Source organism: Erythrolamprus reginae, chromosome 3 (genome assembly GCF_031021105.1).
Source record: "Erythrolamprus reginae isolate rEryReg1 chromosome 3, rEryReg1.hap1, whole genome shotgun sequence".
Lineage (NCBI taxonomy): Eukaryota > Metazoa > Chordata > Lepidosauria > Squamata > Dipsadidae > Erythrolamprus > Erythrolamprus reginae.
In genome coordinates, this window is record NC_091952.1 from 92463496 (window position 1) to 92479601 (window position 16106).

The window sequence follows — 16106 nt, forward strand, 5'->3', positions numbered from 1 at the left end:
AACCCGAAATTTTGCCGAACTTCTGGGTTCGGCATTCGGGAGAATGCAGAGAAGCCCCCCGGCTGTTTCAAAAGGTGACAGCCGGGTGGCGGGGCTTCTCGGCGGCCACCTGAACCTGAACTTTTGCCGAACCTCCGGGTTTGGCGTTTGGGCGGCAGGTTCATAAGGCGGAAAAAGTTCGTAAGAAGAGGCAAAAAATTTCCGAACCCCGGGTTCGTATCTCGGAAAGTTCGTATCATGAGGGGTTCATATCACGAGGTACTACTCTTGATCTTATCCTTGATTGTATTGATTTATTGATATTGTATTGTATTGTATTGTATTTATTGTATTGTATTTATTGATGCTTGATTGTATCCTTGATATTCTTGTTTGATTGATCTTGCTTGTATCCTTCTATTAATGCAACATAGATCCATTCATGTTACAGATGAGTTGGTTTAAAAAACTGTAATTGTATTGTATCACTGTGAAAGCTGTGTAATTCACAACTAATTTGCCATTGGTCAAAAACAAATATATTTCAACAGTTAACCCCCCCCCCCCCCCGTAACAATTGTCTGGTGAATTCTGCATAGAACTGGGGCTTAAACTTGAACCTTATTTCAAATCCAAATTACACCATTCTGGCATTCCACTTTCCACTGCAGTACTAGTAAGGATTTCTTGTATTGCTTGTCTTCATTTACTATTTGAGACAATAATTCTGAATTCCACCAAATGTTTTCCCCATGATTAATGACTTCTATCATGTTGGATACAATATAGAGTGCAAAGTTAGTCCACTTCTTATGTTACATAGAACACCCTATTTCTCCTATTGGTTTATACTGTTGTTATTGCTATTGATAAAACAAGTTTCCAGGTAGAATAACAACTGTAGATTTGGAAACTTTCAATGAGATGAACTGTTTTACTATAATGTTTATGGTACGTGTAACAAAATCAAGTTTATCAAGTATATAATTGTAATTGGTCTTTTGTGTAAATTTATGTCTGTCTGTGTAGACATACATAAACTTACACAAAAGACCAATTGCAAGTTTTTCCATTTTCATCATGGTTACAGAGATCGGCTAGGGACCAATCTCATTATCACAACTGTTTTTCTTCGTATTAGTTGCATATAGGAGGCTGTGTCCTAAATGCATCCCATAAAATTATATAGCTGCTTCTCCAGGGATAGACCTAAAGCAGGCTTCAGTGATTTTTTTTTTTTTGGATGTGATTGACAAAATAATATACTGCAGCCAGGTTTAAAAAGGCAGTTATAAATAGAATATTAAAAATTAATGCATACATTAATATTAGCAGCACTTTCCCTCTAAAACATAATAAACACTGAGCAGAGTTTGACATGAATAATTTACCATAGCTCAAAATTATCAGTGCAAAAGACAGAGGTTAATTATGAATGTTAATAATTTATAAGGATTTTTCCAGGTATCTTTCAAGATTTTTTTTAAAAAACCCCTCAAAATGCAGTTTAAGGATTTATTGCTGATGAACAATTCAAGTGAGGCTTTTCTAATAATACAATTGGATAATAAGATATGGATTTATTATCAATTAAAAGATACAAATACACCTCATTATCATGTAGTTCTATGTGCACTTGCGGTAAGACTGACCAAAGACATTATACTGCCCAGAAAAAAATTGGCTGCATTATTGCAGCATTGATTCAATAGGTCTGCAATCATTTATGATTACTTCAGAAATGTAGTTCAAATTAATCTATGGTACTTCAACTAACTGTTAGTTGTAGTTCAGCAGTTCAAATCTCATCACCAGCTCAAGGTGGACTCAGCCTTCCATCTTTCCTAGGTGGGTAAAATGAGGACTCAGATTATTGGGGGCAATATGCTGATTCTGTAAACTGCTTAGAGAGGGCTATAAAAACACTATGAAGCAATATATATATAAATGCCCAGCCGGCAGTTTGTTAAAGCCGCCGGCTGAAATTGCCACAGGGCGGGGGCAACGCTGAGCCAGCTCTTCTCAGGGCTAAGCACTTCCGGGTTCATTCGGAACCCGGAAGTTCGGCTTCTGGCAGCGTGCCAATGAAAGCGTGCTGCCGGCTTGCTCTGCCGGGTCCCTGATCGCCCTATTTAAAGGGTGATCCGGAAAGGACCTCCATTGCGCTTTGCAGCGAACACCCGCCCACCCTCCGCTATCAACAGTGTGTCCTAAGGAGGTCGCCTTCGGGGCCGAATAGGAATTTTTTGCGGCCTCCCCTTTAGAGGCGGCCGTTTTTTCGCCTATTCCACACTGACGGTGCGGACTGGATTGGTTAGGGGGTGCGGCGCTTTTAGTTGTTTAAATAGGCCTCCCTTTGGTCACTGGGGGTTGGCAGGTTGGGGGTGAAAATGGGCAATTAGAAGCAACTACGCATGCTCCTTTAGGGCATCATTTAAGGGTGATGGACCGCCTCTCTCCAGGAACTAGAGGTTTGAGCAACGTCGGGGATTGGAGAGAGGATGTCCATGGGAATCATCGGATCCAATCTCCCCCGGGGATTGTAGGGTGAATTCCTCCCACATGAAGGGGCGTGGTTTGATCCATGTGAAGGTGGTACCTCCACCTGGTTCAGCAAGGAGTTCATTGCCCAATGTTGCCAAGGAATGTTATTGGTAGGAATTTCCGCCCCGTTAGTTTGGCTCTGCAGGTCCTTAGTCTGTTTGAATTAAATATTCAAAGTTACGTATTTAAATTTATTTAAAGTCATTTAAATTTATGATAATTAATAAATGACCCTTAATCCACAATATATGCCCCAGCGTCTTTACTCCGCCTCTGGGGGGCAAGTCTAAATGCTATTGCTATTAAATGCTATTGCTATAATCTACTGAATATTTATGTAATTTTTTATCACTTATCAGTTGGTGTATAGCTTAATCTAGATATTTAAAGCTCCATTAAAGCACAGAAAGCTTATCCCTTCCAAATGTTTACTAGTTTTAAAAAGTATTGTTGTCTGCATTGTAGTTTCCTGAATCAAGCATCTAAGAGTGGCTCATTATCACTAATGTCGCCTTCGTCCTCTGACTTGCACCAATCACTCATTGACATATCTGCCACCTCTGGTTCATCCAGGTCTATTTCTCCTTCACTCCCAAATGGGCCTGGCTCATCCTCCTCACATTCATTACCAGAGCTGGATAAGGAGCACTCACAATGCAGTCCATGGGTGCCACCATATTTTTTAGTGAATTTTTCCCTGTTTAGATGGCTTCTCTTCTTTTGCAGCTTGAAAAAGGGCCCTCCTGCCCATGCCCCAGTTAATACTGTTCTTTATTTCTTCACCTGAAGCACAGCTGATCAACTCCTCAGCTGTGTTTTGGTCCGATTCCAGCTACTGAGCATGCATGGAAGTGAAATTGTATGGGAGAACATGAGCATGTGCACAAAATATTGTGCTGTGAAGCAGGGGCAAAGGTAACTGGAACCGACCCCTGATTTAAAATAAATAAATAAAATAAATAAAAAATAAAATAATAAAAATAAAGTAAATAATAATAATAATAATAATAATAATAATAATAATAATAATAATAATAATTTATTAGATTTGTATGCCGCCCCTCTCCGAAAACTCGGGGCGGCTCACAACAATAATAAACAATGTACAAATCCAATATTTAAAAACACAATTTAAAAAACCCTTATAATAAAATAACCACACAACCCAATCAAACCATACATAACATACACCATAGTTAGGGGAGGTGTCAATTTCCCCATGCCTGGCGGCAAAGGTGAGTTTTCAACAACTTACAAAAGGTGAGGGGGGGGTTGTTTCCAGAGGGCCGGGGCCACCACAGAGAAGGCTCTTCTCCTGGGCCCCGCCAGACGACATTGCTTAGTTGACGGGACCTGGAAAAGGCCCACTCTGTGGGACCTTATCGGCCGCTGGGATTCGTTCGGCAGAAGACAGTCCCAGGCCCAGAGGTATTCTGGTCTGATGCCATGTAGGGCTTTACAGGTCATAACCAACACTTTGAATTGTGACCGGAAACTGATCAGCAGCCAGTGCAGGCCGCGAAGTGTTGACAAGACATGGGCATATCTGGGAAGGCCCATGACAGGTACAACTCAAGTTACAACAGTTCATTTAGTAACTGATCAAAGTCACAATAGTACTATAAAATGACTTGTGACCATTTTTCACAATTATGACCATTGCAGCATCCCCATAGTCACATGATCAAAATTCAGATGCTTGGCAACTGATTCATATTTATGATGGTTGCATGTCCCTTTTGCAACCTGATGTGCAAGGTCAATGGGAAAGGCAGATTCATTTAACAACCATGTTACTATCTCAACATCTATAGTGATTCTCTTAACAATGGTGACAATAAAGATCGTAAAATGGGACAAAACTCACTTAACAAATGTCTCAGTTGGCAAGATCAATTTTGGGCTCAGTTGTGGTCATACGTCAAGGACTACCTGTATGTAGATGTCAGCATTAAACAATTTGTGCTATCCCATGGGAACCAAGGAACATTCAGGCCAAGAAGAACCATTTTTCAATGTAGCGATTTGGAACAAATTCTCTTAGGGAACACAATTGGTGACATTTGTAGCAGCCTTCCATAAGTTAGTTAGGAAACTGAATTGTTTCAGAGAATGTCTGAGAGTGAACTGAGATTTGTGCTGGTTTTATTTTGCTAAATTGTTTTATATTGTACTTTACTGTGGACATTTTACTGTTGCTGCATTTTAAATTGCTATAACCTATTGGGAGTTGATAAGATGTGGCAGCATATCAATTAAATAATCAACAATTAAAATAGCACATTGCAATATAAAGTTTATCATCACCTCTATTTTAATTGTTAATGGAAAAGAATGTGTGATCTGAATTCAGATGAATGCATAGGTATAGAAGAACGTCTTATCTTTTTTCCTTGCATGACAGCATTCCAACTTTGAGAACTCCTAAAAAAGTATGAGTTATACTTTAAAAAAGTTAAATTATGATGGGAGCCCTTAGGAATCTGCCATGAAGCATCTTAGAACATTGGATAATTTTTACATTGGAGAAAACAGTGCATGCATGCACTGGCCAACTGATTTTCACTCTTGGGGAGGGCCGTTTTCACCCTCCCCAGCCTTCAGGAGGCTTCCCTGAAGCCTCCAGAGTACAAAAAGTGACACAATTGGGCTGAAAGTTTGGCAAAACGGACTTCCGGTTTTCCTGTTTGGCCATTTTTCAAACTCTGGAGGCTTCAGGGAAGCCTAAGGGTGAAAAACAGCCCAACTGGGGGGAGGGGGAGTGCATGTGTGGGAATGTGTGCATGCATGGAGGGGAAGGTTGTTTGCTGGCACACTTATGCACTGGCGCAAGCACACACTCCCATTTTGGCATGCAAGAAGAAAAAGGTTCACCATCACTGCTATATCTCCTTCCTTCCTTCCTTCCTTCCTCTCTCTCTCTCCCACCCTCCCTCCCTCTTTGTTAAAAATGAGTATCATGTGATTACAGTAGGAGCAGCAATAGCAGTGCTGAAGCAGCCACAACTTATTCCAAATTTCCTTTCCTCTGGATTCCTGGTTCCTGGATTCCTGGTTCCTCTAAATCAGTAGTTCTCAACCTGGGGGTCAGGACCCCTTTGCGGGGTCAAATGACTGTTTCACAGGGGTCATCTAAGACCATGAGAAAAGACAAATTTCTCATGGTGTTAGGAACTAAAGCTTCTATTCTGGCTTCTTGGAACATGTTTTTACAATCCGACCAATCAGGCGTTTACAATGGGGCTATCCCTCTGGCCTTACTGCCAATCAGCTTAAAACTCTGTTGGGAGAATTGGTGCTAGACTTATGGTTGGGGGTCACCACAACATGAGGAACTGTATTAAGGGGTTGCGGCATTAGAAAGGTTGAGAACCACTGCTGTAAATGATCTCATTTGAAATACCTTGGTTCTAAAATTGTTATTTGTTTAATTGTTACAATTAATTTTTTATGTATTTATTTTTATTCCACCCCTATTATTTTACAAATAACAGAAGGTGGGAAACATATCCAACACACATTCCTCTTCCTATTTTCCCTACAACAACGACCCTGTGAGATGGGTTGGGCCAAGAGAGTGACTGACCCAAAATCACCCAGTTGATTTTTCATGGCTAAGGCAGGATTTGAAGGATTCACTTTTAGACTAGTTCCATACACACACAGAGACATGGACAGACACAAACACACAAAGAGAGAGGGGGGAGGGAGAGAAAGAGAGAAAAAGAGAGAGGAAGGGAGGGAGAGAAAGAGAAAGAGAGGGAGGGAGGGGGAGGGAATATAATTGGCCTAACATGAAAATATTTTAGAGAATCAAATTTTTAACCCCCCAGCTTCAATGAATATAGTAGGAAAAAGATAACTGCACAGAAATTTATTTCACTTGAGGAAATACTTCTTCAGGACTTTTATAACCCTAAAAATAATAAATCAGTTTATTTTTGGGCAAATATAAAATCCCTGTGTTGATATTACCTTGTTCAAGTCACATCTCTTTAAAGTAAAGAGATGTGACTTGAACAAGATAATATCAACATAGGGATTTTATACTTGCCCACAAAATAGATTGATTTATTATTTCCTGGACTGGAAAAGTAGAAGAAAAGTATTATATTCTTTCCCTGAATGAAAAATTAATTTCTTCAAGGGTATATGCAAAATTAAATACCATGTAAAGTATTAAGTGTTTGTTACATGTAACAAGCACTTAATATTTTAATTAATATTAAAGGTAAATCATTAAGTATGGTTAAAACTCTGTGGTTGTCAATTGGAGAGTTGACAGCTCACATTTGAGACCTGAGTTCTGCGCAACAGTTGAGCTCTTGTTACTTGCCAATTTTAGTCTGCCTAGCAGTTTGAAATCATGCAAATGCAAGAAGATTAATAGGTACCACTTTGGTGAGAAGGTAACTGTTCCGTTTGCCTTTGATGTAAAGGCATGTTGGTCACATGACCACAGAAATTGTCTTCAGACAAAAGTTGCTCCCTTGGCTGAGAAACAGAGATGAGCACTAGAATCGGACATGAGTGACTGGGAAACCTTTACCTTCCAGAGTGGGCCTTCTCCGGGTCCCGTCAACTAAACAATGTCGGTTGGTGGGCCCCAGGGGAAGAGCCTTCTCTGTGGCGGCACCGGCCCTCTGGAACCAACTCCCCCCGGAGATTAGGATTGCCCCTACTCTTCCTGCCTTCCGTAAACTCCTTAAAACCCACCTCTGCCATCAGGCATGGGGGAACTGAAACATCTCCCCCTGGGCATGTTTAATTTATGCATGGTATGTCTGTGTGTGCGTCTGTTAGCATATGGGGTTTTTTAAATATTTAAATATTTTTAAATTTGTCTGTTTACTTATGATTTGTTTCTACATGTTGTGAGCCGCCCCGAGTCTTCGGAGAGGGGCGGCATACAAATCTAAGTAATAAATAAATAAATAAATAAATAAATAAACCACCATGTATTAAATTATCACAAAGTGATACATACAAAATTATATATAGCTAAAATATTATATTGAGTTCATTTCATCTGTTAGAGTCTATTTTTTAATATATATATATTCATTTTCATTATAATTTATGAAAATATTTTAAGCAACAGAACAAACAAGTGCATAAAAAAGGAAAGGCAGAAAGGGACATATTGGTTAAAGGAATAAAACTTCAGTAAATGAACAAGGGATCTCTTGGGAACTTACCTCTACAAGAAGTACCATCATTGGTTACAAACCTTCTGTTGCCATTACTAGATTTGTATCCATCTTTGCACATGCAGAAGTAGCTTCCCAGAGTGTTTGTACAGTTTGCTTTTTCTCCACAAAGTTGTGTGGCATTTGCACATTCATTATCATCTGGAAATAAAGAGAATTATTTGCTCTTGGTTAAAATGATTTTTCTCCTTCCAAAATGAAGACTTAAATTTTCTGAGATTTCTCAAGTGATATTGACGTTCATATCTACTTTTTTCTCAGTAGAAAAACTTTAAGTAAAAGGTTTAAAATAAAAACTTTACAATCCAGATATCAAAAGTCTGCATGATTCAGGAACTGCATCCTCAAATAAATTCATACCTTTGGTTCAATACACAAGGGGTTTGTGTGTGTGTGTGTGCTCACACACACTCATTCTGAAGGCAAATACTCATAATCAGGAATAGTAAACATTTGTTTCTGGCATCGAGCTATGATGGTAACTTCCTTTTGCTTCTTTTTTGAATACAGAAAGGTGCACTCAGATAGTAAATTCTCATTTTTAAAATTGACCTAAAAATCTTAAATTCACTAGCTTTAAATGGGATGTCTTTGTTTATGTGTGAGCAAAGAGAAGTGACTTGAAATATCAACATAGGTATTTTATACTTGCCCACACAATATATTGATTTATTATTTCCTGGACTGGAAAAGTATCATATTCTTTCCCCTAATGAATGTATGTGCAAGCCTGTGGTGAGTGTTTTTGTGTTATGTACATATGTATTATTGTTTTACATATTTAGGTTGATAGAATGACATGGAACTTAGTTTCCAGGATTGAAGCCTATAATGCTCTGCTACCCTACTCATGTATCTGGGGATGGGTGGAAAGAGAGAGAGGAGAGAGAGAGGAGATGAGATGTTGGGTGGTGAAGATAGAGAGAGGAGAGAGAGGAGGGGAGATGTTGGGTGGGGAGGAGAGAGAGAGAAGTGAGAGTAGAGAGAGGGGGGAGAGAGGGAGAGAGAGAGAGAAGAGAGAGAAATTTTCATTCAATAATGAGTCTAAGAATAGGGTTCTGCGTGATCCATGGCATTCCCATGACACAAACCATTCGTCTTATTGACCTTCAGGAAGTGCTAAATAATCTGAAGGGAATTCCTGGTATTTACTTTACTTTAAGTAGAATGTGAATAGAACTTTCAAAAACGGTTACAGATGAGTCTGCCACCTATTTGTCATCAGTGAGTTCAGATTTGCCATTAAATAAGCACGGTCATAAATTTGAATTGAAGAATAGAATAGAATAGAATAGAATAGAATAGAATTTTATTGGCCAAATGTGATTGGACACACAAGAAATTCATCTGAAAAATAAAACATGGAATTTCTAGAATGAAGAGGAGAATATCTCTGGCCCAACTTTTATACAACGAAAGAGATCTACAGAATTTTTTATGAACCGCAAGACTTAATCTTTAAAATAATAGAGCTTTCCCTAAATTCATAGCCAATGAACTCTGAACTATTGACCTGACACTGAAGTCATAACCTCAAAATCTTAAAATATTTCGTCTAAGAGGCATATGATAGGATTACATCTGGGTAAGGTAAAGGACCTTACCAAGTGTAAGACATAAATTAGTTGAATGTTTTGAACAAAAAAGAGGCATTCCTGAATACATGACATTTATGGTAGGTGTGTATATACAATTCCATCAATTGATATGTGAGTTCACTGAATTGGTATACCATTGTTAGATAGACATTGTTAACCTTGCAACCTACAAGAAAATGTTTCTTGACTCTTTATAGATCTTGATCTTATTGTGGCATTTCAGTCTGTCATTTATTCTGCTTTTCTCCTTCTCTAGCATCTTACATATTATATAAAACTTACATAGGACAGTGTACTCTCTCTGCAGTATATTTTTTCATTTATTTTTTGCTTTTCTATTTCAACATTTGATAATCTGTGCCTATAATTGTGAGCAGAATATTTTACTCAGGGCTATGACTGTTTTTATATATATGCACTTTACAATTCTTTTTGAAATATTTTGGGCATTCTTGAGCATAATATTTCCCAAATACCATGGATCATTTTCATTCTAAATCCCCAAAGTGTTTACATAAAATTGTTCAGCAATATACACTAGTAAAAGGGCAAGAGCCATAAATCTTCATTGATAACATTTTTATATGGTTAAACAAACTCCCAATTAAATAAGTGGGTCTTTGAACCTTGGCAGAAGCATTACATAATGGGAAATTGCCACGCTCTAAGGGATGTTATTCTCCAGTGGGAAGACTATAGTATAAGTATAGTATCTGGACCACAATCAAATGAATATTCCTAACTGGGAGGGGGGGGGAAACAAATGTAAACATCAGGTAAACTAATATGGTAAAAGAAAATGATTCTTCTGATGTCTATTAAGATTCTCAGCCATCATGGTTGAGTCAAAGGTGCTTTTTCCACCTTTGGGACAATCATGAACTGAAGAAGCTTCTTGGATAAAAAGTGAAAAGTTTTCAAAGAAAAACCAAGGAAGTCCAGCTTTTGTTTCAATGGTTTCTTGACTCTTTATAGATGTTAATCCTACTTTGGCCTTATGGAAAAATCACTTTTTGGATTAATATTTGGAAAATAAATGTTAGAATTCACAATTGGGTGAAAAAAACCTCCAAGAGAATGGGATAATATATTATAGAACAATACGGTTGCTTTCAATCCATTATAATTGTATTGTTCCATATTTTTTCTTTTTAAATACAAACCAAATATTTCCATTACGTTTTTTCATGGACTGATATGTGGTACAGTGTGCTGTGGTTGGATCACAGCCAGCTCCTTTAATCACAGACTTTGAAGAGGAGGAACTAGGTCCGTCTGAACATCATAGGCTCGTGTGACTATCAGAGGAGTTGGATAGTGAGAGTGAGTGAGGGATGGAGATTGAGGGTCCTGCAGAAAATAAAGAATACTGAGCTAGGGTCTTGTCTGGGTCTCATGAGAAGGGGGAGATTGTGGATCCTATTTTAGATGCACGGGTGAGAAAAATGCATGGGTGACAAGAGCAGACATAGAGGGAGGCCTTGAATACTGCTGTGTGCAGGTGTAATCACAGAGTAGTTACACCCTGGAGAGGTGGTTAATTGATTAATAGTGGTTAATATTAATTAATATTATTAATATTAATTAATAGTGGTTACACCAAGGAGAAGAGTTTTGGAGGTTCCCTTTTCAGGAAATCAACGTTTATACCTACAAGAGGGAAAAAGCAAGTTTCTTCCCTCTCAAATATTGCTGCAGTCTTGAAAAAAATAGTTTTGAGAAGTCTGTGAGCATTTCTGCTTCAGTCAAGCTATAGGCTTTAAGTTACAACTCTGTTTTGGAACATTCCTTATCAGTTTTGCTGCTTGCTTTGAATTTTGGCAGTCAACAGACATTCTTTGCTTTAATTTATGGCTTTCAACAAGTTTTCTTGTACAATAGACTATTATACTTCCCAACTCTGTGTCTGAGTATTAATGGGGATTTAATTGCTGACTGGTTATATAGTCAGACAGAACACAGTGCAAAAATTTGCTTTTATTCTGGGAACCATACGCTATGGACCCACATTTGGTGGGTTTATGGTATTCTCTGGGTTTATGGTATTCTCTGCTGTGACACCTGCCTTGTGAAACATTCTCTGATGATTATATTCTATAAAGGGGTAGGTTTTGATGGACTTTAGTGAAGTGGCAGTTTTCTAAGATTGAGGGAGCTCATTCCAAGGAGAGGAATAAGAGAAGAGACAACATATCCCATAGAGAGATAGAAGTCAGAGGAAGATAGGATAGCCATTCACTAGAATCTCACAGGGTATATCTATCAGGCTAAGGTTAATATAAGTTTACTCTGGCAAATTCTGGGTTATTCTATGCCTTTCTTAGGTTTCTCCTGACACATTCTTCCTGCTGAAATTAAATTTACTCCATTCATTTTGACATTCCAAAAGTTCCTCAAGAACTTCAATTATAATCAATTCTAGGGTTCCTGGGGCTCCATTGCTAGGTGCCATTCATATCCTCCCTTTTTATAATTTTTATTTTATCCTGGATTTTATATTTTTAAATTGACTGATTTTGCATTTGGTGTTATTGGATTGTTGTACACTGCTCAGAGGTGCAGTTTGTGAGATGGGGTGACTATATACATTTTATTCACAATGAATAAATAAATGGTTCAATCCTCAAACGAGGCAAAGCATGCTTTCCCTATAAAAATCTTTAAAGGTTTTGCTTATTAATTTTATCATAGTGTTTGCAGCAATCCACATAGCTAGGTCCTTGTAAAAAATGTAATGGATCTATACACAGTAGATCCTCTTCAGTGCTCAATGTCCTTTCCAGCAAAGGATATCACTTTTCATTTGCACAAAAGGAACAACAAACTCTTTATTGCCAACTTTCAAGGTTAGCTTTTCTTTAGTTATATGGGCTAACTAAATTTCTGGCGGAATTAATTTGCTTTCAGAAGCAACCTGCAGAAATAAGAGACTTAGATAAACCTGCTCCAATATCCAGTGCCTTATTTAAAAGTAGGGAATCAGTTTGGGGAAACTGTGATGGTATTATAGCTTTCAATTTATTTTCTAGTAAGAGTCAGTGCTTCCTTGGATAGTTAGAAAATAATTATGGTAACATACAGCCTCCCACTTCTACCCCCAAATGATACATTGAATACTTTTCCAGGCTGAATATTACTTTTTTTTACTGCACTTTTATTTCCATCTGACTACTATATCAGAAACTATTTGATCAAGCTAAAAAGTATACCTGTGGGGCAAATTCAATATGAAAAAATATAAAAGCTACATATTGAAATAGCCGTAGTCAAGTTATATGAAAGTTGCAGGGGTGTTAATTTAGCCATTAGGTTCCTAAGCCATTAGGAATCAAAGTTAACAATATTGACAATCCTGGGTGACATTTAACAAGGGTACTCCAAATAAAAATATTATTGAGAATGAAGACCATATGTATGGATTGTGAATATCTAGGTTATAATATTGCTTTGTATTTCCTGTAGAGCATATTAATCATCAGCATGTTTTTAATAAATCAAAGACACAGGACACAATAAATCAGTTCAGGGACCTAAGGGTTGAAATTTATCTTTTAACTTTTTATCATAATTTACTATGCTATTGAATGCTGCATGGTTCAAGGGAAATAGCAACTGCGGGGTTTATAGATTGAAAAATGTGTAACCTTTGTAAACAAGCTTGTTTTTCTCATCTTGGTTAGAAAGGATACCTTTGAAGGCAACCAAGTATATACTCCATGACCGCATTACTATCTAGCTTAATTATGCATATCCAAATGACTTCTGGCAAGGATACTCTTTAAGCACTGAGGAATAAACTTTTTGAGAACTCAAGATTTACTTTAAGAAGAAAACATTTTAAAGAAACTCAAGAAAAAAAGTGTGCCTGCTAAGTGATAAGAAGATATTGATTGGCCAATGATATATATGCTCAGTGGAGTTTTGCACTGGAAATTTTTAAGAATTTCAAGTGCGCCTCCACATGAACATGAATGTACGTAACACCCTTGCAACTCTACTCTGATACAATTAGAATTGGATAGTTGAGATTTGATAAGGACACGATTCAATTTAAATCTGTGATTGGAGAGCAAACCCGTTTGTTTCTCAAGCTGTTTTGTGGTTTGAGATTTAATTAAAACAACATTAGTCTCTGTGTTATCATTGGGAAGTCTCAAGATAAATACAGCCAGTGACTTCATTTTTTTTTTTGTGGTCAAAATAAGAGAAAAGAAACAGGAATAGTAGACTATTTAGAGGATATTAGCCATACCAAAGTTTGGTGGATATCTTTAAGAACATCACCACATTAATTTTTTTAACAATTTCCACTTTACATCTTTTAATACAGACAGAACAAGTTCAGAAAAGCCGGTCAACACACAAAGCACCTCAATTTAATTTAAAATTTTTCGTGTGTGTGTGTGTTCACGCACTCTCAGACTTGGCAATATTCTGAGTAATGATGTTCAATTTGCTCATATGTGTAGGGATGATTTGTAATTGTCGGCTGCAAGACTGGCCTGTCTTGGGGGTGGGGGGACACCACTCATCATTGGAAGAATTTGTTTATGCCACAGATGTGACTTTTTGGTAAAATTCAGGGGAGGTAACAAAACAGGCTGACACAGTGGAATATATTGCCAAAAGGACTGACAAACTAAAGTAAAAGCAGTTGTCTCAAGAAACAGTAGTATTTTCTTGTCCTTGTTAACAAAAGAATAATTCTTGGCCTATGCTCCTGTGTTTTATCCTGCTACCAATTCATTCACACTTGAGTGTCTTATAGTGTATTAAATGTAACTCAAGAAAGCCTGATTTGTTTGACCCAGGGATGTATAGCCTTGCACCAGTTAGTCTTGTGCCCATAATAATAAATAAATGTTTTGTCAGCACCAGTACCAAAGAGTAGGAAGGGCAAAAATATAATTATGACTGGATGTTAGATAGGACTGCACTGGCAGAATTTAGCAGAGGCTTGACATTTTCAATAGGGAACTTTTATTCTGGAATTTTGAGCACCATTCCAGCTGAGCTTAAATAGAACAGTGAAGAGACTTCTGAAAGAACTGTTTATATAGTGTTGCTGTCAGACAGCCAACCAATCACAATGCTTCAACTTCCCACTCGAAAGGCCTTTTGTGCTTAGCCAATCAGGCTTCAGCATCAGCCTCCCTAGCCGGTCATAAGTTGAGGACTATGCGTTTCTGGTGGAGTTGTAAATTGAGGACTTAATTCCCCTTACCTCCCAATTCGCACACGCTCGGCCAAATATGCCACACGACGTTGACTCCATCACGATTGTTGTAGCATAGGGCTAGTGCCAGACGAGCGAGGACTAGGAGGTCACTGGGTGTATGCTGGAACTTCCTGTGCCTTGGGAGTGGCTAGGCTGGAAGGCATTGATAGCTGAATAGGAAGCACGGCAGGAAGCAAATAACTTTCATGGGTTGGAGACTGGGGAACAGTGGGCTGGTAGACTGGGATCCGAGGCAATGAAGAAACTGCCAAAGAGGCTTAGGCCTGGTTTCGAGGCACTGGGTATATGCAGGGAAACCTCTGGCAAAACTGATCAATGTGTTGGCACCAGAGGCAGTGAGCTGGACCCTAAAAGAATAGGGTCTAGTTAGGTGGGTCACCTGTCCCAATAGCCACTTCTTGCCTGCCCAAAAATTAAGTGTGAAAACAGGATCCCCTACTGATAATTTCCTTGCTGTTGGTCAAGAACAGGGGGTCATCCAGGATTGAAGTTGGGATGCAGATGGTCCAGCATTGTCCTGAGATGGTAGCCCAAAAGTATGATCTGGCAAAGGGTGGTGTGTTGGGCAGTGAGGTATGTGCAAAGGCTCTAATGCCAATTGACATAACCTAGGCACCCAAGTGCTTCCTTTGCTGACCTAACAGCCCCCTCTGCCAACCCTTTAGCTGCAGAGTGTGCTGGTGCTGTGTGGGCATGGTCTACCCCTAATTTGGCCAAGTACATTTTGAATGCAGCAGAGGTGAATTGTGGTCCATTGTCAGTAACTATAACATCGGGGAGCCCATAGGCTGCAAAAAGCTTATCTAAAATTTTCATGATCATTTCAGAGCTAGTTGTGGTCATCAAAGCCAGCGGAACCGATTTGGAGTAAGCATCCACAATGACCAAGAACATGCAATAGCAATAGCATTTAGACTTGTATAGACTTCATAGTGCTTTTACAGCCCGCTCTAAGCAGTTTACAAAATCAGCATATCGCCCCCAACAATCTGAGTCCTCATTTTACCCACCTTAGAAGGATGGAAGGCTGAGTCCATCTTGAGCTTGTGTTGAGATTTGAACTGATGAACTACAGCTACGGTAGTAGTTAGCTGAAGTAGCCTGAAGTCCTGCACTCTAACCACTGCACCACCCCTGGCTCAATGCGCCCCTGCACTGGGCCAACCAAGTCTATGTGCAGCCTGGCCAGTTAAGGGCTACCAAATTTTTTACCATCACACTGTGGGCGTGGCTGATGCAGGATGCCCTGAATTTTCTTTCAACATCTTTCAGTGCAAATTGAGTACTCTGGGGTGGAGCTCCATTTTTGCTACCCCACTGCGTTCACCCCCCATCCGGGCAGCAGCCTACCCCTGAGCCTGGCCCTTGGAGCCCTAGGGGATTCCCATTTGTGGATTGGAGCTGAGGGCAGGGCTAGTTATGAACTCTGACAAGTGGGGCATCTAAACTGAAAGAAATGGGGGTCTCCTTATAGTTACCCAGCCCACCATTGAACACATCTGTGAAGTCTTCGATGATGCTGGTCAGCCTGTCTGG

The 16106-nt window shown here is 38.9% G+C and overlaps 1 protein-coding gene across 1 annotated transcript in view; it reads right to left on the minus strand.

Moving 5' to 3' along the window:
* ADGRL4 (adhesion G protein-coupled receptor L4) overlaps positions 1-16106 on the minus strand; it is a 124985-nt gene that overhangs the window by 56564 nt on the left and 52315 nt on the right. The window contains exon 4 of the mRNA XM_070746214.1: positions 7722-7874. Coding sequence (XP_070602315.1) covers positions 7722-7874 — 153 coding nt within the window. The remainder of the gene's footprint in view (positions 1-7721; positions 7875-16106) is intronic.